This window comes from Motacilla alba, chromosome 20 (assembly GCF_015832195.1).
Source record: "Motacilla alba alba isolate MOTALB_02 chromosome 20, Motacilla_alba_V1.0_pri, whole genome shotgun sequence".
Lineage (NCBI taxonomy): Eukaryota > Metazoa > Chordata > Aves > Passeriformes > Motacillidae > Motacilla > Motacilla alba.
In genome coordinates, this window is record NC_052035.1 from 7133752 (window position 1) to 7160377 (window position 26626).

At 46.3% G+C, this 26626-nt stretch overlaps 3 protein-coding genes across 4 annotated transcripts; 1 reads left to right on the forward strand and 2 right to left on the reverse strand.

Annotated features, from left to right (window-relative positions):
* Positions 1 to 406: 406 nt before the first annotated feature.
* On the reverse strand, positions 407 to 6432 carry CCNDBP1 (cyclin D1 binding protein 1). The gene is made up of 11 exons (XM_038158731.1): positions 6277 to 6432; positions 6138 to 6197; positions 5354 to 5433; positions 4705 to 4786; positions 4158 to 4254; positions 3827 to 3900; positions 3454 to 3530; positions 2597 to 2850; positions 2151 to 2211; positions 1137 to 1183; positions 407 to 795 (listed from the first exon to the last, which is right to left on the reverse strand). Exons 1-11 carry the CDS (start codon positions 6341 to 6343, stop codon positions 687 to 689), a joined length of 1008 nt encoding a protein of 335 aa, XP_038014659.1. The 5' UTR covers positions 6344 to 6432; the 3' UTR covers positions 407 to 686.
* Positions 6433 to 7092: 660 nt separating this feature from the next.
* ZNFX1 (zinc finger NFX1-type containing 1) lies at positions 7093 to 19975 on the reverse strand. Its single transcript, XM_038159192.1, has 13 exons — positions 19509 to 19975; positions 16802 to 18805; positions 15882 to 16013; positions 15291 to 15436; positions 14945 to 15088; positions 14378 to 14495; positions 13877 to 14118; positions 13618 to 13757; positions 13149 to 13303; positions 12333 to 12478; positions 11866 to 11976; positions 11050 to 11145; positions 7093 to 9625 (listed from the first exon to the last, which is right to left on the reverse strand). The coding sequence occupies exons 1-13, from the start codon at positions 19561 to 19563 to the stop codon at positions 7199 to 7201; spliced, it is 5916 nt and encodes a 1971-aa protein (XP_038015120.1). The 5' UTR covers positions 19564 to 19975; the 3' UTR covers positions 7093 to 7198.
* A 55-nt stretch (positions 19976 to 20030) lies between these two features.
* Positions 20031 to 26421, forward strand: DDX27 (DEAD-box helicase 27). 2 transcript variants are annotated; one of them, XM_038159193.1, is made up of 21 exons: positions 20031 to 20186; positions 20270 to 20404; positions 20507 to 20566; positions 20844 to 20994; positions 21360 to 21406; positions 21563 to 21649; positions 22414 to 22519; positions 22602 to 22775; positions 23083 to 23233; positions 23385 to 23484; positions 23593 to 23734; positions 23809 to 23962; positions 24077 to 24158; positions 24234 to 24411; positions 24555 to 24661; positions 24802 to 24907; positions 25009 to 25103; positions 25204 to 25330; positions 25557 to 25641; positions 25839 to 25913; positions 26204 to 26421. In XM_038159193.1, exons 1-21 carry the CDS (start codon positions 20091 to 20093, stop codon positions 26217 to 26219), a joined length of 2274 nt encoding a protein of 757 aa, XP_038015121.1. In that variant the 5' UTR covers positions 20031 to 20090; the 3' UTR covers positions 26220 to 26421. The 2 variants fall into 2 exon arrangements, with proteins under 2 accessions (XP_038015121.1, XP_038015122.1); XM_038159194.1 differs by having other exon boundaries at positions 20273 to 20404.
* Positions 26422 to 26626: the final 205 nt, after the last annotated feature.

The window sequence follows — 26626 nt, forward strand, 5'->3', positions numbered from 1 at the left end:
CTGAGCCTCACCGTGACAAAGATGGGCTGAATGCTGAAGAGACATTGCAGTTCTCACCACACCTGTGCTGACCCCACAGTGCTTAAGCCTTCTGTCGTACCCATGACAAAGTAAAGGGTATCCTGGAACTTTAAAGTGATGATGGATGCAGCATGTCTCTACAGACAGATATAGGGGGATATCTCCCCCTGTAGATCCTTGACGTTGGTAAGGTAGTAAACAATATTTCTGCTGCTTTCTGAGAAAATAAGAGAAAGCTCATTCACTGGCCTCTCAGACAGTGAACAGGAAATAGCAGCAGTGCAGCACATTTTATAATTCTCCACTGGGCTGCTTGCAAAAGAAGCAAGACCCTTTCATTCTGAATATATCCTTTGCCCTCTGAAGACAGATAAAGCAACTAATGTAAATCTAGCAATGCTTTATTTTTCTCTGAACCCCACAGTAGTTGTAATGCCTGAAGAACGGGGCACGTTAAGAAGCAGCACTGCATCATCCCGAGAATCCAAGCAAAAGGACACCTTTGCCATGGCAAAGGGCAACTTTCTGGAGAAGTTCTTCCAAGTAGCAGTGAAGTTCTCTCCAACATTGTTCTCATCATTTTCCAAACAGCCAAAGAACAGCAAAGTTCACTGGAAATGCAGATGCCAGAGCCACTGGCAGCAGCACACTTAGGCACAGAAGAGTTAAAGCTGACCCTGTGTGAAGTTCTTGACTTTGTTCATGTTGTGATCTACTGCACCAGTTAGAAACTGCACCCAGCCTTCCTCTGATGGTGGACATACATGGCTTGTCCTGCAAAAGTGGAGGAAATTCAATTATGCATCCAGGCAACACAGGGGTACTGTGAAGCTCTGAATAACCAGAGCAGTAAAACAGGGCTGCTCTAGCCCCAGAGGGCTTTGAGCAAGAAGAGCCCACACTCATGTCTGCAATCCCAAACCCAAAACAAGGGAACCACTATCATCCCTACCACCTTTTTCTTCCTCCCATTCCTTTGTGACTAGATAACATCATCATTGCTCTGAAATGCCAGCACCTACTGTCTAGAAATGATTCATCTTTGATGTGAGGCAGAAAGGTATCAACCTTCATAACAGGGAACACACACTTAAAAAACTGTAGCTCATACTCACTTTGCAATCTCTAAGACTTTCTTTAATACCGAGGCCAATTTAGCAGCCTAGAAAGAAACAAAAGGGAAATAAGGTGAGCCAAATGAGAGGAAAAGGAGGGTCTGAACAGTACTGGAAAATAAAGAGGACTATAGGGATGCACAAAAGCCAAGAATGAATAAAACTGCCATGGATCCTGATGCAGAATGAAGTTATCCCTCACTGCCATGCTGGAAGCGCCTCCCAACCTACTCCCAGCTGTGACAGATTAAAAAACCCATCTGTTTTTTAAAGCATACATTAAAATGCTTTTTTTTTTTAAAAAAAAGCTGATTATAAATTAGTAACTGATATTAAAGTACAAAGTTGCAAGTGATTTTAATGCAATTTGATATTAAGTAATTATTTTTTATTTAAAAAAAAATCAAGCCACTGGCCAAAGGCATGAAACCAGGATCAAGAATAAAAGAAATCCCAGACATGAGGAGATTTGTACTTGATTTATGATGCAAGGGATGTTTCAAAGTTCAGTCAGGTTGCCAGAGCGTTGCCCAGTCAAGTTTTGAGTGTTGCCAAAGATGCAGACTCCACTGCTTCTCCAAGCAGCTTGTTTCAGTGCTTGAATACACTCGCTGTTAGAGTTTTTCCTTTCATAGATAGCTTTATTTGAGCAAGACTGCACTACCCAAGAAAGGAAGTACATCTGTAGTACCTAGGCAGCCTTAGACATCACTTTCCTGAGGTTCTGTCACTGGAAATCTCTCTGGATTATAGTTCAGAGCTGAAGTTTTAAGTGGCCACGCTCTTCCTTGAAGAGGTACAGATGAAGAATGTGTGTCCACCTGAAGTTAAGTGTGCAAGAACAAAGGGCACTCTTCATCCCTAAGAAATTATTACTGAGGCAGTCACTAACACCCATCTCTTCCTGAAGTCACCTAACCCCTCCAATCTGATTTGTTCCCATTCCCTACAGCCAGGCCACTGTCCCACGTGCAGATGCTCAGACACTGAGCTATCAGGACTGCACATACTCACATTAAGTCGCACAGCCAACGGGTTCACAGGTGGGTACATGCTCAGTGCCAGCTCATCAACACTGGAACACAAAAGAGGGGAGCAAGGAAGGAATGTTCTGATAGCACAACTCACAGATCCTGGTCAAAGCCTGCACCCACCCTGAATGCAGATCAGGAACAACAGAGAGATGTCAGCTGTACCTATGGGATGCTTCCCACTGCCTTCTCAGTCACCTGCGTGTCCCTCTCACTGTGGAGTGAGATGTGGTCACAGCTCCATCCCCTGTGTTTCTCTCCTGACCTACACAACTCTCAACAGCTTAACAGCCTTCCCACCACATCTGTGTCCACCCCCTGATCACAGCTCCAGTATCACAGAGGTTCTCCCTACCCCTCACTCAAGACCTCAAAGAAAGACCAGGACTGCTCTAGAGGGAAAGGCAGCATGGAGAGAACCCTGCTTACCTTGGGCTGATCTCATTAGCAATGTCTGCCAGGTCATCCAGCTGTGCAATGTGCTCTGGAGAATCAGCTTTGCCGTGGGCCTTCACTGCTGCCAAGACCTTCTTCAGGCAAGCTTTAGAAGCCTTCATCAGCCCCATGCAGGAGCTGAGCAGCTGCCGGTCAGCCTCTGACCAATACGTGTCTCTGTTGCCCCGAAAGCCCAGCTCCTCATCTTCCATGATGTCCCCATAGGGATCCTGCCCTTCCACCAGTGCCTGAGAACACAGAGGCACTGAAAACCCAGAGCCTAACATCAATTCCAGTAATACCCAGGAGGAAAGGGAAAGCATAATCTAGACATTATATAAAAAATTAATGGACAAATCTCAGTTGGTTAATGCTAAAATGACTGGATTAAGAAAAAAACAATCCACCACTCTAGCAAGAACCTGGTGAATTCTTACATGATCCTAAATTGCCTCCCCAATTCAGGACATGGCTTTAAGAAAATCTTATACAAAGTAAACCAGCTTAAGAATAAAAACTCATTAAAATCCATGCAAAAAATAATAATCTACATCATGTTGAAGAAAATTTATATTAAAGCATGTATATAAGATAATTCAGTGTTCCATCACTGAACCACCCTAGAGGGTGGCTGGGCACTGGAACAGGCTCCCCAGAAAAGTGGCCACAGCTCCAAACCTGCCAGAGTTCAAGGAGCATTTGGACAACTCTCAGGCACATGGTGGGATTGTTTGGGTTGTCCTGTGCAGGACCAGGAGCTGGACTTGATGATCATTGTGTACCCCTTCCAATTCAGAATATTCTATGAATCCACCACTGCAGGTCCCTCTAAGGCTTAGGGGCTTCCTTACATGTTCCATCTCCTCCACAGCATCCTTGACCACACCTAGAGATGCAGCCAGAGCCGACACAACTGCTGCCTGGTTATCTGCAAAAGCAAAAGGATGAAAACTGTGGCACCCCACTGTTTCAAATCAGTTTGCAACAACCTCCATCTAGGCTTGCAATCACTGTAGGATCAAACTTCTTGCAGAGCTCAGAGCTGCACTGTTGTCAGGCAAAGAATCTGACCTGATTTCCAAGCTTATACATTTCAAAACCAGTGGAGTTTTTGAGTTGTTCTCCATTCAGTCTTCATTGTACCAGCTGGAATGCCCTTGCAAAAGCTGCTGATATTCCAAGACAATACATCCTAGAGTGTTGCTCTACATTTACAACACTCACCTCGTGGCAAGTTAGACACTTGCTCACAGGCCTCCCACACACCTCCAGTTGATATCAGCTGTTCCTGAGACAAGCTGAAACAAAACAAAACCCTCAAGGTTACAGTCAATAACAGCACTGTGCTAGACTGGGGTTTAATTTTCTGCACCAAAGATGATAAACACCAGCAAAAGTTCTGCTGCAAAGATGTCACCAACCAGCTTATCACTAGCGTGCCACGTCTGTGTAAAGCCCTTACTGCCTCCTAACAAGTATACTTGTAACTTTTTCTTGCCTTTTTCCCCCAAAAATTATCACAAAATCACAGAACTGTGCAATTGAAAATTACAACCTCTCCACTGGGGCATTGAGAATTGTGTCTGTGAGCTGGATCATCCCTTCCACTACTTCAGTGGTAGCATCTCGAACCATCTTCCGAAGAGTAGTACCTGGGTGAGATAGAAAAAGAGCAAGAAAGCTGGCACAGAGTCAGCACTGACAGAAAGCAGGAGCTGAAGATGAACACACAGGCTGCTCAGTTTGTGTGGATACACTGCATAAATGAAGTTACATGTATTTTGAAGAATGGAAAATGCTTCCCAGTTCCAAAAGAACTCTGGACAAGGATTTCAACACTTCATACATTTAAATGTTCAATCAGCTACACAACTTCCTACATCATCACTCTCCCACAGAAGGAAAACTGCAGCAGCAGACAGACAAGGACCTCACTCATAAACACGTTCAAAGTCTACAGAACAGCTGATAATGGCATACCATGCTAATGAAAACTGATAGCAGACCTCATTAGGCTCTGAAACACTGGGTTTCTCTACATAGCAGTGGTGAAAGAACTCCTATCCTATACAGTGGTGACTGCCTTGCTGTCATTACCTCACCTTGGCCCTTGGGTAGCCAGTAGTACACTGTGGCAACTGCAAGAATGGCATTTTGGACATCCTCACTCAGCTTCCGGCAATTCTGAAAATGGAGAGGCAAAAGGATCATCCATGATAACACACAGCTGCACCACGTTTAGAAATCCTCACCAGCAATCACTGGCTTTCAGACTGCTCTGAGTAAACAAATACAGCATGAGAAGAAGGCACCATAAGCAAGCTGAATGCATCTTAACCTGCCTCATGATTTAGTAACAAAACACTCCCTGCTGTGATGGTCATGCACCAGAGAAGAAAAAGTAACTTAGATAATTATTTTGAACTGAAGGTCTTTTTTTTTTCTCTCCTCTGAACACCTGTATGATAAACTTTTCTCAACTGATAGCAAAAATATTGCATATTCTTTGTTAAACCTAAGGTCTGTATTCTCCAATAATCCATCTCTATCTGCAAGGAGCTGTAGCTGTGAAAGAATATTAGAACATTTTTATTTAGTATATCTCCCTACCTTACAAAAATTAGTTCTCAGGGCAATTCTTGGATTATACTAGTACACTCTACAGTACACAGCCTATTTCAAGTGAACCAAGAAATACCTGAAGCTTGCACACACACTGCAATTTCATAGCCTGTCAAGGCTTTCTCTCACCTCTGCAGAAGGTAGTGGAGGCCTTGAGAATGCCAGACTCAGCTTTGTAGCTTCCTGTGATGTTACCTGGAATGTCTGACCTAAAAAAAAAAAAAATCCAACAGGAGCAAAAGAAGAGAAAGCAACTCAAGTAAAAGATAAAAGAACAGAGCAGCTTGACGAGCAACAGCTCTGATTCTACTACTTGCTTACACCCAAGCCAGACAAGTATATAAACTAGACCCCACTACACAAAAAAAAAAAAAAAAAAAAAAAAATCCCTGGTGCATTTGTGCCATGCATTGCTTGCATCCTGGGTCTGCTTTTTCTCACTTGGCTGGTAGTGACAGCCAGAACCCCAGACTGCATCCTGGTTCATGACCTGTTCACCAGGAGGTGAAGGAGGCTTCCTCCTGTGCCAGGAGGCTTTAACACAGACCTTTATAAAGCTTGTGTGAACGGTTCAATATCGGCCTTTGCTTTGCCACACCTTGGAGCGTCTGGTGACCAGAGTTAGGGTGGTCAGCACTGGAATAGGCTGGCCTGGCAGGTGGTGGAGTCACAAACCCTGGGGATGTTTAGGAGGCTGGATCTGGCACTGACGTGGTTTAGGGCTTACAGAGCTACCGCTGGGTTAACGGCTGGACTTGATGATCTTAAAGATCTCTCTCTTCCAACCTTGCCCCTTCCGTGACTCCGTGAGTGGAGGGCACGGCCCACAGCCGCAGACCCGCGGGGACAGCAGCCCTGCCCCGGCCCCGGCCCCCCCGGTTCCCGGCCCGGCCCGGCCGCTCCCCGCCCGTACCTAGCGCGTCCCAGAAGCGCGGCAGCTCGAACGGCTCTCGGCCCTCGCTCGGCTCTCCCTCTGCAACGGCACAGACACAGCTCAGCCCGCGGGGAGCCGGCCCGGCTCGGCCCGACCCCCGCCCGGCCCCGGCCCGCACCTCGCAGCCGCGCCAGCACCGCCCGCAGCGCCCCGCGCACGTCCCGCAGCGGCTCCCGCGCCTCCATCGCTGCGGGCCGGGCCCGGAGCCCCGGAGCGCCCCGCGCGTCACGTCCGCTCCGGGAGCCGCGGCCCCGGCCCCGCCCCAGAGACACAGCCCTGGGAGACAGCCCCGCCCCACAAACTACCCCTTAGAGACAGCCCCACTCCATAGAGACAGCCCCACTCCATAGACAGCCCCGCCCCACAAACAACCCCTTAGAGACAGCCCCACTCCATAGAGACAGCCCCGCCCCACAAACAACCCCTTAGAGACAGCCTCATCCCATAGAGACAGCCCCGCCCCACAAACAACCCCTTAGAGACAGCCCCACTCCATAGAGACAGCCCCACTCCATAGACAGCCCCGCCCCACAAACAACCCCTTAGAGACAGCCCCGCTCCATAGAGACAGCCCCACTCCATAGACAGCCCCGCCCCACAAACAACCCCTTAGAGACAGCCCCACTCCATAGAGACAGCCCCGCCCCACAAACAACCCCTTAGAGACAGCCCCATCCCATAGAGACAGCCCCGCCCCACAAACAACCCCTTAGAGACAGCCCCACTCCATAGAGACAGCCCCGCCCCACAAACAACCCCTTAGAGACAGCCCCGCTCCATAGAGACAGCCCCACTCCATAGACAGCCCCGCCCCACAAACAACCCCTTAGAGACAGCCCCACTCCATAGAGACAGCCCCGCCCCACAGACAACCCCACAGAGACAGCCCCATCCCACAGAGACAACCCCACCCCATAGAGACAGCCCCGCCCGGTTGGCAGCGATACACACTTTATTAGTATAGAGCAAGCAAACGGGGGAAGCAGTGGGGCTGTGCCCCTGCGTGCGTGTCTGCGGTGAGGAGCGAGGCTCACAGCGCACTACATCAGCTGGCGGAGGTCCTCGAAGTTGAGCATGTTGTTGGCCACGTCGGACCAGGCCGCATGGGTGGCCCCGTCCATCTCTGAGGCCAGGCTGTTGCTGCTCTCCAGAGTGTGGTTCGTGCCGCCGATGACTTCGTGGCACTCAGGGCACGTACCCTTCTCCATTGCCCCCCCACACTCCCCAATTACATAGATATGCCCATTTTTGCACTTGAACCAGTGGCCACGACGACAGCCAATAGCATTGACAATCTGCACCCGCTCAGCTTCAGAAATCCCCAGCCCTGACATGGGCAAGCTAGCATTGATCTTCTTCAGGTGAGCCTTCACTGCAGCCTCATCCTCCTCTGTGAATTTCTTTGTCCCTTCCAGGATCTCACGTGCACTGGTAATCTCTGCTGCGATGTCTGTGGATATCATCCTACCTGCTTTGCACCTTGCCAAGAGGCTCTGCAAATACGTCAGTCTCTGGATCTCAGACTGCAGGTCAGTGAGCTCCTGTTCTGTAAAACTGACGCGTTGCTTATCCAACCACTTCTGCACTTCATCCAGCCTCTTTGTCAGCCCCTTCTTTTCATTCACATCAATATTCTTCAGAGAATTAGTTAGGTCTGCTACACGATTGTAGAAATTAAGCAGGTTCTCAATTAGTCCAATACTCTTTGTGGAGAGAGGAGAAGCTTTTAGCTTCTTTTCCAGCATGGCATACTTGGACGATAGATTATGCCTCAGAAAAACATTCTGCGTCAGTGCAGCCTGCAGTCTCTTTCTGTTAGACTCAATTTCCTCTGCCGGGCCTCGGATTTTCTGTTTCACCTGTTCTATCTCCTCCACCTGCCTTTTCACACTGCTGCCATATCTCAGATTCTTTCTGATGGGTGTCTGACACATAGGGCATACCTTCAGCTTGACGACATCATCATCTTCATCCATATAGCGGTCAAGGCCTTGTGACTCAAAGACATGGCCACAGTCTTCGAGCTGCACAAATCGAGCATCTGGGTCATCCTCAAAGCCAAAAAAGATCTGAGTGAGTTCCTCATGGTCACAAACAAGGCACTTCTTTGGGCAGGGCTCTCCACACAATCCAACACAGGGATGACCACAGGGCAGCGTCTTAGCACAGGGCACATTGCAGCGAGGCCTGTTGCACGGCTCAGAGCAAAGGTTGGTACACTGATAGTGCTGGCACTGCCACTCACATGGCTCAGCACAAGGCACACAGCTTTCCCAACATTTCTTTTTGCACTTACTGTGAATACAATAGTTCTGACACTCCTTCTGACAAGGAGGACATTCTGTAGTACAAGGCTCTTGACACTTGTGGGAACAGATCAAGACACGCTTGCATGGGCTGTCACATGCCTTATGAAATCTTCCTCCAGAGCAAGTATGACAGGAACCTGAACATACATGACCACATGCCAGTGTGACAGAACACTTACTCTCACATTTCACAGCGTCCTCATATTCCATCCTAGTCATCCAGCAAGAAACTTTCTGCTTGTGGCCACATTTCAGTGTGGCTGTAACCTTTTCAGGACACTTCATTGTGCACTGTGTCCCACAGGAACGCTTGCATGTGTGTCCACAGTTTAACTTCTTCTGGCAAGGTTCTAGGCACTCAAAATTCCATTCTGGAATACAGCATGGCACCATCTGTATGTGGCCACACTTAGAAATAGTTTTCTCTACCTTCACCATACATTCTCCACAGGACTCATAACATGACTTTGGGCACTGGTGCCCATCTTCACAAAGTACCTTTTGACAAGGCTTCAGGCATTGGAACTTTTTGTGCTCAGGGTCATATGGGTGACATGCCCTTGTGCAAGCATGTCCACAATTCAACCTAAACTCACAGGGACGAGTACAGCCTCCCTCTGGGACACTGTTGAAGTCTTCACCTGTAGATACCATTGTCTTGGTTCCAGGGTGGTTTTGACAGCAAAGCTCCAATGACTGGCCAATGTGACCATTCTTCCCAAGGGTTTCAAAGATCTTGTTCCAGAGAGGAACCTTGCCAAGCATTCTCATGTTCGCAATACAATAGAGGCCTTTCTTAGCTCTGGATAATGCCACACATATCCGATTAGGGATCTGCAAGAACCCAGGTCTCCCCTCTTTGTTGCTCCGCACCAATGACAGCAGAATAATATCGTTCTCCTCTCCCTGGTACTTATCTACCACATGAACCTTCACACCTTCAAAGATCTTTGCTGGCATGAGCCTACGCAGACAGAAGAGCTGGCCAGTGTAAGTAGTGAGAATGGTGATCTGAGAAGGTTCATAGCCCTGACACAAGAAGTATTTGCACAGTTCCACTACAAAGTGGGCCTCGTGTGGGTTCTGGTGGCTTTTCCCTTCCTGGATCTCTTGTTCAGGAACCTCATGCTCCACAAAGAAGACATTAGTTGAGACACCCTGAAACAAGAGGAAGGATGTCAGAGAGAGAATTCTAGTTTCTGTCACCCCAGCCTGTTTCCATGCTCCTGATTATCCACTGACAGGAGGACTTTTAAGGAGTCTTGACTACAGTATGCAGTTACTGTCTATTAAGGTGATTTCCTCTTAGATTTCCATAGGTTATTAATCAAATTCCCATTTCAGCTTAGTGGTAATATTTTAGTATCATAATATGAAATCAGGTTCTGATTTTATTCCCTATCTTTCCAGAGATGTTTTTACTGCACATTTCCAGCTTATAACAAAGAAAACATGAAGGGTTAGTAACTTCTCAAAGCATATTCATGGTGTGAACAATGTCTTGTTTTGGCCCTGTGGGAGAAAGATACTAAGTTACCAGTGCACAGGGCTGAGCACTTGCCTAAAACATGCTTCCTGTGTTGCTGCAATAAAAACAAAGCAGCAAGGAAGATTTCTTCTTCAACAGAAAAAACTAGGAATGCTAGGACTCCAGTAGTCACTTACCAGCTCATGGTGTGCAGAGCTGACTGCTCACCTGTTCAAAAACTGTATTTGCCTTAAGTTAGCAGGGGCTTTCAATTTTTTACCTATTAACTAGAATTATTCTACCCATAAGAAATTATTGTTCTGCCTGCCAAAACCCAGAGACTGATTTTAACAGAAAGAACAGCTTTTGTAGATCAAACACAGATCTCTGGTTTTCCAAGGTAAGATTACAGAGAGATGACTGTTAAGAGTTCAAAGATGCAAGAAAAGCCCCAACATAGAGATACATGAGGCCCTGGTTAGGGCTTCCTCATTTGTATTTCCTCATTTCATTGAGGAAATATAAATCAGAAAATAGGGAGTGAGTGTTAAGATGGAAGCTCAGTACCATTAACGAAGAAGCAAAGACTGACACTTCTGACTGATACCCAAGGCAAGCATTCTAATAACTTACTAAATTCTGGCTATTTATTGTGCATGTTAGATGATAAATGATGACTTTATACTTGCAAGCTGCACAGGTCTTCTTTGCAGATGTTGTTTATTGGTAGAATGCCCAAATGGAGAGACCAAGGAAAAAGAGTTCCTGTCACCTATTTTATGTTGGAGTTTCAATATTATGCTTCAAGTCTTTCATTTAAGATTTCTTCCTAACTTTCAAACTCCTACAATTCATTTGTTCCCCCTTCCATTTTTTTACTGTTCTTTTAAAGTCATTGGTATTGGATCTCTTTCCACTGTCCACCATTACTAATGCCAGAAGAACTACAAATTATTTACATAATTCTACATTGCACAATTCCCTGATTCAGGTATAAATTTCAATAAGTGAATTTGACCTAAGAATTTGAAATCCTTGAACACTGTAGCTTACAGAAACTCATTTAGCCAGTAACAGGGGACAAAAGCAACCACTTGGATTGCTGAAAACTCACTTTTATATTCTCATATTCCAGGACAGAGGGATGGTTCTCCAGGTTCTGGTATATATGAGGACTGATAAGCTGGGCAATTTCAGGGCGCATGCGGTGCTGAAACACAAAACAATTTTATCAGTCTTGAGAAAGGAGCATTATTTTTCCCTGTTAATATTCTTTTGCTCCACTGTACAGACAGTGGCTGAATACAAGACAAGGATGACTTTTCAATAGAAGACAAGAAGGGAGCACTTCCCAATCCCTGCTCTTCCTCACCCCATTGCTGACACCACCAACAACTGCAGAGCATCTTCAAGAAAATGTCTTGATAAGGTTGTTGCACAATAATGCTGGTTTCAGTGCAAATCTAAGTACACTTACAGATAACAAAAGCCAGCACCTCACCTAACTATTAAATGAGCTCTTTCAGGTACCTTTAACACAGGACTGCTGGTGGTAGAATTAACTTCCCCAGGCACCAAGATAAATGATTATAGCAATTTAGCAGGAAGCATCCTGAGAAGAATTGTGCTGTTTCACTCTGCAAAGTTGTGGGAGTTTCAGATGCCACAATAAACCATGTTTTTCACAAAAAAAAAAAAAAAAAAAAAAACAACATGAAAACCACAGTGCTGTGGACAATATCACTAAATAACTGAAAATATGCTGGAACTCTGTATCAGTTTGACAGCTCCTACCACTCTTTCCAGAAGTTAGATAGAACATTATTTTCTTTTAGGCTGCTCTTACAGTAGAAATATAAACTTAAGTGTATTACAGACTTAAAACAACCCAAATACAAATGCCACGAAGTTTTTTATAGCTCTTTCTTACTTGGTACTTCAGACAGACAAAGGGGAAGTCCACTTTGATCAGACGTTCAAAGAGAGAGACTTCGAGGTTGAAGTTCTTGGCCAGGTCATATACATTTGCACTAGGCTGCAACTGAAAGAGAAGGGATAGGAGGTCCATGTTTTGGCACTTTTCCTATGTGTAAGCAGGATTTTTCACTCTCATTTTCTCTGACTGGTCTCCCACTGAAAGGCCAGAGACTGGATCCTTGCAGAAGTGCTAAACATCAAAGCTAGATACAGTCACAATCAAAGCACATCTAAAATTGTACCAGTTCAACTAAAACACCAGTCCCACAGGAGCTCTACTCTAAAACTATAGGAGACAGGACCTGTGGTATCTGTGGAAGGTGGGGAGCAACATGCCTTGGCAATTGTCCCACACAGCATTTGCTTAGACGGTTCCCGTTCGTTAACCCAGCAGACAGGGATGTTAGTCATGAAAGTTACCTGCTGGTGATCTCCAATGAGGATGAGGTGCTGGCATTCTCTACTCAGAGTAGTAATAGTGTGAGCCTCAAGCACCTCTGCTGCCTCTTCTACAATGACAATTCGTGGCTCTATGTACTGCAAGATCCGTCGGTATTTTGCAGCACCTGAGCAAGGACAGAAGATAAACCTTAGGATATAACTGCATTCAAGCAGTAAGGCAAGATTTTTCACAGAGAGGAGTAGGCTCTGTCTCAGAAAAACTGGGGTTCTTCTCAAGATTCCCCATTTCAACACCTGGCTTTTTGAATTTTAAAGCAGCACCATACCAGGGATGGCTTCTATATGAAGAGTTAAGGAAGGCAGGTGGGGATTAGTCCTATGCCTGCCTTGGTCCTTTTTTCAATGCTCTCTTCAGACAGAAGAAACACTCAATACATTGTTCTACACACATAAGTATACCTAAATTGTCTCTCCAAAGGGACATACCATAACGACCATGACACTACCATCTCCAGAAGGTGCTGTGGGAATGTGGGAATAGCAATACAGGTATTAGCCATGCCTTACTAAGGAACAAGTGGTGTAGTTCCATTAGAAGAATGCTACTCGAGAAGGGGGAGTGCAAAACAGCACAGAAGCTGCTCATGCCACTAATTAACAACTCTCACAACAGCCCCATTTGCAAAGGGACTCACAGATTAAAAAGGCTCCAGACTAATGCAGAGCCTGACCCAGGCTGTGAAGCAACACATGATACTAATAATTCAGCAAAAAGGTTCTTTAAACATGATTGGAAGCAATACAATACTGGTTGGCTTCCCAACTGCTCTGCACCTGTAGTCGTCATCCCCACAACTCTGGCACTACGGAGAATGCAGAGATCTTGCTCCAGCTTCAGTTCTTTCAGTTTTCTGGCTGCTTCCTGATACTGCTCTTCATGTTCCCGAATGTTGTCTCGAATAAAACCCTGGTAAGTCTGCAGCCAAAGCCTGGGAAGAAAGCACCATTATCACACATGCAAGGAAAACAGGATGGTGATCCACAGGTTCTGAGTGGATTCAGCTCAAAACTTCTGCCATACCTTTTGGGAAAGAGGTTATTATCATCTGTACTTAGTGCGGAACATGTACAAATGCAGGGCATGACATTGCTTCCCATGCAGTACAAGGAAGTTAAGAACAAGCATGTTCAAACAAGGAACTGAACAAGTACAAACAGAAACATCATGGCTTGACACACTTTGCACACTAGAATGATCCTAGGAAACACCTGCCTGACAAGCCCTGCAAAATAGCTTTGTCACCTGTAAAGCCTCCAACGGGAGTTCAGGTCAAGTTGCCACACATCCTGAACAGCATTGGCCTCTAACTCTGTCATTGTGTTCAGTTTACGGAGCTCAACCTTCATCTTCTGCATAATTTTTCTCCTCTGGCCACGAGTTATCTGAAAAAAAAAAAAAAAAAAGCACTCCAATAAGCAGTTACAGCACAAAGATTCTTTTATTCTTTTGTGTTAGTATCTCCTGTTATTCTTTACACAGTCATGCTAATGCATGCAGTTACCTCCCACTGCATAGTCTCCTGCTGTGGTTGAACTGTTTTTTCTTCCTGGTCCAGCTTCATAGCCAACATGGAACGGGCTATTTCATGAATACTGTCATCTTCCTTCTCCCTCCTCCAATAGTTTGCTATCTTTTCATCCTCAATCACTCTCTCATCTTCAATCAGGTCAGCCATCTCTGGGATCGCCAAAAGCTCCTCTTCTGCTTCATCTTCCCTCTCCTCCTCTCCCTCCTGCTCACCACCTATGAGAGTCACCAGTCACATGAAGTAAGCCACAGCCACTCTATAAGTGCAGCAGTCAGATCACTACGTTGAAATTAGTTAATCTTCTTTCCGTTCCCTCACAGTATCACACATCATTCAGTGCCTGTTAAGTAGCAGTGTCTCTCTTCTGGCACACATACACTGCTTAGGTAAACACACTTGTAGAAAATGTGTGTGGGGTGGGTGTCTTTCTGGTGTTTGTTTTTGTTTGTTTGTTTGTTTGTTTGTTTATTTTACCTGGATTTTCAGCCCATTTATTCTCTGCAGCATTCTGGTTGAAGGCAGATACAACAAGTCCCAGCCACTCCAGAATCAGTGAGCGTTGTGATGCCATGTAGTAAAACTCAGAGTCCTCCTAATACAGGGAAACTCAAATCAACCAGGCCTAGTGCACTTCAGAGTCTTAGCATGATGCCAAAGCAGCACCTTACAGCAGTGGCAACTAGGACAAGACCCCCCAGGACACCCTCCAGATCTAGAAAGTCCAAGCAGCCCCAGATCTTCAGGAAGGGTACCTCTCCTCCCTTCAGTTTAAGAGGCTTTCCTTTGAGTACTTGCATTTTTTATGCTGCTAAAGATCATTTAGAATCTCTGCAGTTTAAAGGAGCAAAATTCAAAGCCCCTGCTTGCCCTGCCTGTCTAGACTATTGTCATTTGGTACAGCCTGCTGTTCACTCCCTTACTTTTCCAATAACCAAATGATGCTAAAAAGATATATGCTGGGGGAACCTCAGGCCCATTAGCAGAAAGGATGGTAAGCATGCACTGGGACTGCTTGACTCAGAAGAAAGGGACCTCTCTTACCACAGCCCTTCTCAGGCTGGCCCAGTGCTGGGGCGCCATGTGCGGTTTCAAGTAGCGCTCATGCAGAACTCCGTAGGCCGTGCACTCCAACCGCCTGGCTCCTTCAAGGAGACCCTCCTCAGCCATTTTCATCTCAGTCGTTGTCTACTCATAACAAAGACAAGGGAGGCAGTGTCACACTCAGAGAAACAAAGTTCACTAACAGCAGGACAAAAATCTGACAGAAGAATTAAGAGGCCAAATTCAGCGTAAAACAAGGTGAAAGGCCAGGTGTGCAGGAGGTTTATTATCTCCTCCAATGCACAGGCAACCCAGTCCCAGCACCTCACAGGAGGTCTGTACATACATGTTCATAGTCTCTGAAGAAGTAGTCTGGGAAGTCAAATCTGTTGGTATGCTTCCTCAGCTCCTTCAAGGTGAATCTGTGCAGGGATGCACTGCTACTCCTGCCCCCAATACGCACTACCCCATCTAATTCAAATGAGAGTATTCCTGGGAATAAAAAAGAAATATTAGAACTAAATGGCAAAGCTCAATTTTCAGCAGTAGGACAAGAGGTAGGAAAAGTACCCTTTGACTGCAAATCCTACAGTGGTTTGCTCTGAGTGAAGTTTTTTTAATCTATGTCAATAGGGCTAGAGTCACTAAAAAGAATCAAACCAAAATGCAGATTATCATGCCATACAATGAGCAGAGTAAGAGTTATAGTATAGTTTCTAATTACAGGTTCTAACAACAGGTTGACCAGATAGTAGATACACCATCACTTGAAGTGTTCAAGGCCAGGCCGGACAGAGCTATGAGCAACCTGCTCTAGTGGAAGGTATCCCTGTCCATGGCAGGTAGGTTGGAACGAGATGATCTTTAAGGTCTTTCCAACCCAAACTATTCTATGATTCTATGATTATACCACCATCCTGCTTGCAGGTACTCTTACCTTCTAAGAACTGATCCAGTGCATGGTTGGTGTAGCAGACTATAAGGATGGGACGCTTCCAGTAAGGGCTTTGCCACACGTGATCATTAGCCAAGAGAGCCTGAACAATCTTCAAACCCACGTAAGTCTTCCCTGCAAGACAAGCTCAGAATCAGAAAAGGGTAATCCACCCTATATGAGTGCCTTGAAACACAGAAATCATCAAAAACAGACATAAGATTTCTTTCTAGGCTGCCAATCTGGTCTGTACCCGGAGAACTGATGCCAGGGGCAACTAGCTTACAAAATGTAGACAAAGTAGCACGACACTGACCTTCTGGCCTGTAGCTGAGCAAGGTCTGCAAGAATGTTATTTTTCGGATAACACACCAGACCTGGACAAAGGGTTTTCTCTCCCACTGCCTCCCCCAGGCCACTCTGATAGTGGCATCATAGATGGCATTTGGCTGCACATGAAACATCCACATACTATTGGAATACAAGCACTGGTGCTTGTTAAATTCAGGTACCATTTAAAACAAATACAGTCAATCTTGTAATACTTTATTCACACAATGGTTCATGGCTGAATGTTCCCCAAGCCCTAACATGCCGTGAAGACAAGTAGGAGAGTGCTGCACAGCAAGAAAAGACCAAGCTCTCAAAGGCCATTGTAAACTTCTTCACCCCAATATACAAGCACAGCCAACAGTGCAGCTGGTGTCTATCTGCATGTAGGTGGGCAAAGATCAGATTTGGCTATTTGAGGATATTTAACTATCTCCACAGCTCACATTAACTGGGTGACTCAAGCATCAATTATGCACAGGACTAAAGCTTTGCAGACAGTAACGCTGGCTTTCTCTGAAGTTAATCTCCCTAGATAAGGAAATCAAGGAGAACTTCTTAAATTACAGAGCCTTTAAGCAAATATGTCTCACCAGTGCCAGGAGGTCCTTGGATGATAGCCAGCTCCTTGGTGAGTGCAAGATTCAATGCCTGCATCTGAGACTCATCTAATTTCAAAGCTTCCATTGAAAGCCATTGACTGGGATCTAGAATGTTGACACTTCTCAAGCTATCAGGGCCCTTCTCTTTACGCGAAGTCGTCATCAAAGGTGCAAGGTTGTAGACAGTATCCCGTGTCAGGTATGCTGGCTCCTTCACCTGTGCATCACATTCCACAATGTACTTCTGGAATGGGATATCTTCTTCCCGCATTTTCTGCAACCCTTCTAACACATGCCGATAGGCCTCAAAATAGGCAGTTGTCTCTACCATGAGGAAAGAGTCTGAGGGTTCAAACTCTCCCAGTAGTGGCTGGCTCTCTGGATCAAAACACAGCTCCACAATCCCATTGACAAGTTCTGCAGCATTACGATTAGAAACAGTGGCAAAAAGGAAGGTTTCAAAGTGATCTTGGGACATGCAGACTAGGGATCCATACAGCAACCGTTTAGAGTTCTGCCATTGTACAAACCTCAGTGGTTTTGTGTCAAACTGGACCTTGTAAGCAATGCCAGTTGGGGTACAAGATGGGGCAATAATCCGTGCATCAAAGTAGATCCTGATATCATCAAATTTTTTCTTTCTCAAATTTCTGTCCTGGAGGTTCTGCAAAACCTCCATGATACCTTCCCTTAAAGGCCTTACAAAGTCTTCTCTCAAAAGTCGGAAGTGGGTGTCAAGATAAATACTGGTGCTTTCATATTTTCCAAAAACAAAATTGGGACGTAGAAAAGGTTTCTCATTACCATGTATCTCATCATATGTTGGATAAATGCTCATAAAACGATAGCTTTCTGCTCCCCCACCTTGAGGCCGCACAAATGTACACTTATCATCCCTCAGCGTGCCTTCACGTCTCTTCTCCTGCAGATGCTGCATGAGCATCTGGACTTTATTGAGATTCTTCTCTGTCTCTTCTGTGATGTCCACACCAAAAGTTCTCAGGGCATCTATGGATGCTGTCAAGACTGTCAAGAGAATGGAGACTTTCTGCACAGAGCTGGCTGGGAAAGTACTTATCAGGTGCTGGAGAAGTAAAATGATGTTGCTGATATGCTCAGGGTACTCATGGCGTACAGCAGGAACTACTTCTGTTACCATATCAGACACATACTGTGGCAGACAGACCTTGAGAAAGTTGGACTCCTTCACAAGTCCAAGAATGTGTTGGACACTCTGTCTATCCATTTGGGAACTGCACACTTTCCGAAGCACCTGGCAAATGAGCTGAACGAAATTGCGGTTCATGGTTGTTTGGGAAAGAAGTTCCTTCAACCCTGAATTGGAGGCAAGTATGATGACAACTTCTGAGGGGTCTTTCTCGAGGAGACTTTCAAGGAATTTATAGCCAATCCTTCTGGCTTGCCGAGGCTGCTCACTGTGGTGGGCACCACCTGGGGTCGTATTCTGGTAGAAATGAGGATTCTCCCGAGGTTGGATCCTCCATGTGCTACCTTCATTTTCCCACCTACTCCTCAGCCCTCTCCCTCTAGCTCCTCCCTGAGCTTGTCCACCTTGATACCTCCTTCCCCTGCCTCCATTTTCTTGCTCATTCCAGGGTCCTCTGGTCCTCTCATGGGCTTGTCCAAGCTGATACCTTCTTCCTCTAAATGCATTTCCTTGCTCATTCCAGGATCCTCTGCCCCTCTCATGTATTTGTCCACCTTGATACCTCATTCTCCTTCCCTCATTCTCCTGTTTCGCTGAGAATCCTGTGGATTTACTGTTGGCCTGTTCACCTTGGATTCTTGGTTTATTCTTACTTGATTGAGGAACCTTTGAAATCCAGCCACGAAACCCCTCTTCTCTTCGCCCATGTGGAAAGGTATAATTACTGTCTTGGAGGTTTTCCCCTAACTCAGATGCCTGGCCTGGTACATTATTTGTTCTGTTTCTGCCTCTTCCTATAAAGGCAATGTCCAAACGAAGTGCATGCCCTTTAAAAAAGCAGAAATAAAGATACTCCTTAATTATAAGTCAACCAAATTAACATGCTTCCCAACAAAGACAAATGAGCATATTGACCTGATAGTCAGCATACTTTGAACATTTGACAACAAGTTAAAAAATTATTACATTTGCACACAGATTTTCAAATTGGTGTCTCATTTGTACCCTCCTATCCAACTGCTAAAGAGAGTGCCCTGCTTAGAGTTCACTTGAGCTACGAAGACACTAAAAAAGAAAACCTCTTGCCACAGAGCTGAAAGCAGAAGTAAGAAAGTGAAAGATTAAGTTTTCTGCACAGGATAGCATTTCCTCGAGAGTTAATCATCGGTGAAATAATGACAGAGGACGCCACAGCTGACTTGAACCGTCCAGAGCAGGCACAAAACATGGAGTGTCTGGTGGAAGCGCAGCCTCTCGCAGCAGCAGGAAGCACAGTCCACAGGGCCTTTGTCAGACTCCCCACAGAAGGCTTAGCCAAAAATTGACTGCTAGCAAGAACAAACAGCAAGAGCCTGCTGCAACACATCGCCGCATCATGGCCCCAAACAGACTCCAAGAGCAAATAAGGAAGTGTTGAAACTCAGCCTTGAGGGAAAATTTCGCTGTACACAGGTATAGGGGAGTAGCGGATCCCCCTGTACCAGCACCACACCCGGCCCCCCTGCCCTGCGCTCCCCGGGGCACCCTCACCTCTCGTTCCCCCTCGGAACTGTAGGGCGTGGGGCTCCTGCCCAGGACCCTCCATCGTCCGGCCGGGGACTGCCCCGGGTCTGTTGCAGCTCTCCGGGGCGAGGGCAGCGCTGGGCGCTGGGGACCGCGGCGCTCCTGCGGCCGAACACGGGCGATGCTGCCCGCACAGCTCCGGAGCCGCCGATCTGCCCCGACACCCACCAGCGCTTCCCTTTCCAATTCCCCGCAAAGTTTCACTTTCCAGTTCCCCGCAAGTCCCTCCCGGTGGGCAGAGCTCCCGCCACTCGTCAGCAGCGGGCAGCACCCACGAAACGGAGCTTCTCCTTCTCTGTACGGCTCCCGCGGCAAGGGGAAGCGAAGAGAAGGGGAAGCCAAGAGAAGGGGAAGCGAAGAGAATCGGAGTGGAAGCGCAAAGGATGGAAAACACCCCGCACCGCCGCCCGTCCGGCACCGGCACGGCCGCTTTCGGTTTCCTTTCCCGGCATTGCGGGGCGGAGGCAGCCGCGGCTCTGCCCACCCGCCCGGCCCGGCCCCCGGCCCGGCGCAGCGCACGCGTGGCCCGCGGGGTTCCGGCTCGCAGCCATGGCCACGCTGGAGAGCCTGGGCCTGGTGGGCACCATCGCCGAGGGGGACGTGGTGCCCGTGGACTCCGAATCGGGCGACTCCGAGGATGAGGAGGTGGGGCCGGGCAGGCGGGGAGGCCGGGCCGGGCCGGGGCGGCGGGGCCGGGCCGCGGTCCTTGCTCACGGCTGTTTCCGCAGCAGCTGCCCCGGGCGCCGGGCCCCAGGCGGCGGGGACCCTCCCGCGGGGACTTCAGCGCCGACTTCGTGTTCGGGGAGGCGGAGGCCGGCGGGGAGGATGCCTGGACGGCGGCGCTGCGGCAGCTCCGCGGCAAGGTGAGGCCTGAGGCCGGCATGGAGCTGCTGTGCCAGAGGCCACGGCGCCCACTGCTCCCCTGGGCTCCTCTTACAGCTCTCCTGTTGTGGTTTTCTGCCTAGAAAGCAGCTACGACGTTGGATGAGAAGATTGAGAAAGTGAGACAGAAAAGGAAGCTCCAGGTGAGAGTCTTTCTTATTGCTGAAAAGACTGGTGTGTGTTTGGCCGTTCCTTCAAGCCACTGTGCTCTGGCTGCAGCTCATCACTTCGGCTCGGTTTGTTGCCACATGTGATGTGTTGCTGAATGGATGAGGTTGGAGAATTATTAGTGATTAAAGTTATGCAAAATCGTGGATTTATGGATGGACTCATAATAACAAACACATACTCACAAAGGATTGAAGTTTCTTTTACATCCTTTCTTTTTAAAACATTTTCATAATTTTATTTTTATTTTAGGAAAGGGAAACTAAACAAGCAAAAGTGAAAGAAGAGGATGCAGAGGCTGAAGATGATCAAACCAAAAAGGAGCATGAGGATTGCAGTAGGGATGAAGAAGATGTGGAGTCTGAGTATTCACTGGATGATGAAAGTATCTTCACAAAAGCAGGTATCAGCAGTACACACTGAGATGGCCAAGAATCACACAGAGTTGGCTCACTGGAGAAAAGTCTGAAGCGAAGCCTTTCTGGGAGTGGGCAAGGAGCATCTTTTATATTTTGTTTGCCTTCTGCAATATTAGTTCTATTTTTAATCAAGTTTATTTTGAATGGTTTCCATAATTGAACTCATCCCTGAACAAGGATGTTTACTGGGCAATTTTACTCCGTTACATGCCTCTACTGGTTTCTGAGGTTTCTCCCTCAACATCTGAATTGAGAGCAAAAAGTATGAAGTTACAAGGTGAAGATAGTTCATCTTGTTAAGGGTTTAGCTGTGCTTCCTAATTCCTGTCACATTTCTCTTTCTCTGCAGATAAGGTCAAAGTGAAGGAAAAGAAGAGATCAAAAAAGGGAGAAGTGGTAAGTGTTAAAAACTAGTCAAATTCCTCCAGTATTTCTTATAGAGGAATTTGCTTTGGTTAACAGATCGTAGCTCAGAAACCAGCCCAGAGCCCTTTGATAACATGTTGTTTGCTGCATGTGTTGTTCCAGTTTTGTTGTTGTTCCTGCTTTTAGGAACCAGAGAGCTTTTTTGAAGATGCCTCTCAATATGATGATAACTTGTCATTCCAGGACATGAATCTTTCACGACCTTTGCTGAAGGTATTTACCTAGCTGGTTTATTACATGTTACTCTGAAAAATGTTGTACAGCCTCCCTGCCAACAATTAGAACTGTCAAATTTCTCATCACTTTGCAGCCTCTCTGACAAGGAAATCATTTGGGAGCTAGTGTGATAGTCCTTTAGAAGCTGTTATTATAGATTAATGGAAACTATTCTTTGATTGTGTCAATCAAAGATTGAATGTGTTATCTTGAGCAAGACTCATCACAGCATGGTTGGAAGGGACTTTAGAGGTCATCTTGTCCAACCCCTGCTCAAGAAGGACCACCTAGAGTTGCTGCCTAGGAATGTGTCCAGATGGCTTTGAATATCTCCAGGGCTGGAGACTGCAACATCTGTGGATCCCTTGTGCTAGTAGTTGGTCACCCTTGAGGTGAAAAAGTGGTTCTTTGTGTTTAGAGGGAACTAAATACATACACCACCATTTTTCAGTTTGTGCCCATTGCCTCTGTCTCTGGGCACCACTGGAAAGGGCCTGCCTCCATCCACTTTCCACCCTCCCATCAGATATTTATTGGCATTGACAGATTTCCCCCTGAGCCTTCTCCAGGCTGAGCAGTCCCAGCTCTGTCAGCCTTTCCCCAGATGTGAGGTGCTCCCAAGCCCTTCATAATCTTTGTAGCCCATTGCTTGTCTCTGCAGTATGTCTCAGTGTCTGGTAGTGAGGAGCCCAGCTCTGGGCACAGCACTCCAGGTGTGGCCACACCAGAGACAGAGTTTAATTGCTCTCTCTCCTTTCCAGGCAATCACAGCTCTTGGCTTCAAGCAACCAACCCCGATTCAGAAGGCTTGTATCCCAGTGGGTCTTCTGGGAAAGGATATTTGTGCTTGTGCTGCCACTGGGACAGGTAGGGGTTGAGCGGGGTGCTAGAAACAGAGAATCAGCTATTCACAATAATTGGTAACCCTTCCTAATGTTTTGTTTTTCAGGTAAAACAGCTGCCTTCATCTTGCCTGTCCTTGAGCGTCTGATTTACAAACCTCGTCAGGCTCCAATAACACGTGTTCTGGTTCTGGTGCCAACACGAGAACTGGGTATTCAGGTGCACTCTGTCACAAAACAGCTGGCACAGTTCAGCAGTGTCACAACTTGCCTGGCAGTAGGTGAGTTCAGTCATTTATGTGAACTGTTCAGCTCATTGTAAACCACTATACAGAACTGGGAATTCTGTGTGTAAAACTGGAGGCTGTGTGGTTATTATGCTTCTAGTAGATACATTGCAGTTTAAAATCTTGCTTTCCAAGGTTGTGCTGTGCTTGCTTACCTGTTTCTGAGACAGAAAATGTGGGGTCATATCTGTTTTTGAATGTGGTTTTATCTGAGGTGCTTCCTATTCTCAGGCCGTTTGCATCTCTGTACTCTGCTGCAGTGTGCCCAGGGGGTCAGCAGTCTGTATTCCCTCTCTTTCAGGTGGCCTGGATGTGAAGACTCAGGAAGCTGCTCTGCGCTCAGGGCCAGACATTCTTATTGCCACTCCTGGACGACTGATTGATCATCTCCACAACTGTCCTTCTTTCCACCTGAGCAGTGTCGAGGTGCTGATTTTGGATGAAGCAGACAGGTAGGGTAAGCAGGACAGCAATGAAAAACATGGCAGTTTTCTGCTTTCCTTTCTCCAGGCTATCAGGCTGTCCTTGTTGTCCTGCCTTATGTAATGTTTCTTGGCCAGGCCCAAGTGAAGCTGCCTTACCTTGCTCTTTTCTCCTGTGTAGGATGCTGGATGAATACTTTGAGGAACAGATGAAGGAAATAATCAGGTTGTGTTCCCACCACCGTCAGACAATGCTTTTCTCTGCCACAATGACTGAGGAGGTAAGACAAGCTGCTGAGAAACATACCCAGGCAGGAGGTTGAATGGCAATTTGTTAGGTTTTTTACCAGAAATCGTGTGGACTTTTTTTTCTTAACCTGTTTTTGTAGGTGAAAGATTTGGCTTCCGTTTCCCTGAAAAATCCCGTCCGAATTTTCGTGAACAGCAACACAGATGTTGCGCCTTTCCTGCGGCAGGAATTTATCCGGATCAGACCCAACCGGGAGGGGGACCGGGAGGCCATTGTAACAGGTTAGTGGTGAGCCAAGGCAAGCTGGAATCGGTGAGACACTGTGGAGCAGGCTTCTGAGAGGACTTTCTTTTAGCTCTGCTGACACGAACGTTCCAGGATCACGTGATGCTTTTCACCCAGACCAAGAAGCAAGCTCACCGCATGCACATCCTGCTGGGACTGATGGGCCTGCGGGTGGGGGAGCTTCATGGGAACCTCTCTCAGACACAGCGGCTGGAATCGCTCAGGTATTAGCAGGCGTAGTTAGCAAGCCTAAGCTAAAAAGAAGTTCCAAGTTGGAAGTTTTAGGGTGGAAGTAGTTGGCTGCGTTCATTGCTAATGCATTTGCTTTCTCTGCTCAGGCGCTTTAAGGATGAGCAGATTGATATCCTGGTAGCTACAGATGTGGCTGCGCGTGGCCTCGATATTGAAGGTGTTAAAACAGTGAGTGTTTGAAATGCTGAGGTTTTTAATGAGGCATTTCATGTTGATTCCCTACTAACACTGTTTCTGTTACAGGTAATCAATTTTACCATGCCTAACACCATCAAACACTATGTCCACCGTGTGGGTCGGACAGCCAGGGCAGGCAAGGCTGGTCGTTCAGTTTCACTGGTGGGTGAGGAAGAGCGCAAGATGCTGAAGGAGATTGTCAAGACTGCTAAAACACCAGTGAAAGCCAGAATCCTCCCCCAAGGTATGTGGTACTTTTACTGAGGTAAAAAGCTGGAGAGAGTACACAGGGAGTATCATGGTACAGAGGGACACTAAAGGAGGTGCTGAAAAACAAGATCGACTTCACATGAGCTGCCTCTGGTGTTCATATGGTATTGTTTTCAGATGTCATATTGAAATTTCGGGAGAAGATTGAGAATCTAGAGAAAGATATCTATGCAGTTCTCTGCTTGGAGCGTGAGGAACGTGAGATGCAGCAGTCAGAGGCCCAGGTAAGCAATTTTTTAGTATCTGGTGTGATACAGTCCATTATGAGGTTACCCTAAGTGTACTGAACCTGCCTATTTTAGAAAGGGAAGAGAGGAGTAATTTTTAGCTATCATGAGCTCACATCTTTCTTGAATTATTACAGATCAACAAGGCAAAGAAGCAGCTGGAGACAGGAAAAAAAGAGACTGGGAGTGAGAGTTTGGAGCGGAGCTGGTTCCAGACCCGTGAGGAGAGGAAGAAAGAGAAATGTGAGTCATGATGCTGTGGCCATGTTAAATTCTATAGCCACAGCTGGCCTCTTCTCTGTGCTTTAAGAGTTTCTTTATTCTCTTTTTCTTTCTCTTTCCAGTGGCTAAAGCCCTGCAGGAATTTGACTTAGCATTACGAGGGAAAAAGAAAAGGAAGAAATTTGTTCAGGACACACAGAAAAAAGGCCAAATGACAGTGAGTTTATTTGTCGACAAGTGGGACCCTGGCCAGACTATCATAGTTTTCCCTTAGCAAAGCTTCACATCACCAAAACTTGTGTTTTAACACCTTTCAGCCAGAGGAAAGGTCACAGTTTGAGATCCTGAAATCTCAAATGTATGCTGAGCGGCTGGCAAAGAGGAATCGCCGAGCAAAGAGAGCCAGAGCCTTGCCAGAAGAGGAACCAGCAGCAGCACCAGCAGGTAGAGACTTTTGTTTTACAGCTAACTTTGTCCCTTACTTTGCTAGAAATAGGTAAATTAATCTAGTCTATATAGAGAGAGGCACTGATCTTTGAAGGAATGGCCACAAGTGCTGGCCCAGGGTCCATGTTTGCAGTCATTTGCCTCATGCTAGTTGTCATGTTCAAGAGTACTGTGATGATGCTGTGGCCTTCTGTTTACAACCAGTGTTCTTATTATTTTTTAGGTCCCAAGAAGAAGAAAAAATTGTCTGTGTTTGATGAAGAGCTGACCAACACAAGCAGGAAGGCTCTGAAGCAGTACCGTGCCGGGTAAGGTCTTAGCAGGTCTACATTAGTGCAGACTGCAGTAATGAGAATTTATTTGCATCTCCGTACTTCCTCAGGGATACTTTGATATTGGGGAAGAGGTTCTGAAACTGGGGCAGGGGTCTTTTGAGTGGTACCTGTCCTGCTGATATAATTCTGTGACATGGCTGACCTCTCCTCCCTCCCCTCTCTCTCAAAAGCCCATCATTTGAAGATCGAAAACGCTTGGGTATCGCCCAGCGCAGGAAAGGAGGGAACTTCAAATCCAAGTCCAGGTATAGTTCCCTTTACTTTCTTGTTCAAGTCTTGGGGCTTTTTCCTTGCTTTATTCTTCCTCCTTTTGTCATTGTTTAAAGGCCCCTACTAAAAGGTGTGTTGGTTCTGCAGTACCCTCTTTTAGCAGGTCTGATGCTGGGGGTAATCAAGGATAGTGCCTTTGATAACACATTTCATAGGTTTCTGCTTGGGAGACCATTTTGTCTAGAAAATGCTCAGTGCTGCTCCTCATCTGTCATTGAGAGTTGGGCTGATGGAGTAATGTCATTTCTGTTATCTTCTCTTGCAGGTATAAGAGAAAGTAAAGTAAGAACTGTTACCAAATGGGTAATTTCAAACACACTGTACAGGCCCTCGATTTTGTAGTACTGCAAGGAGACGACCTCAGGAAAATTGAAGTTTTTCTTCAAGCTGTGGAATAGCTCTGGGATGTTTGTCAATTACCTGGTTGAAGACTGTGAAAACATCTGTAGCAACCCATGAAATAAAGGATTATTTTTGTTGTAAGATGTTGACTCTGTTTTATGGCTGGCTAAAAGAGCTGGAATCTGTCACATCTTTCTAGCTCATGTACGTAATAACTTTAAGGCAAAAACTGAACAAATTTTTTCTCATACAATTCAGTGATCTCAATTAACAGAGCTGAAAAAATGTGGTTTTGAACCCATTTCTATAATAGGGAAAACATTTTATTCAAACTACCTGTCACAAA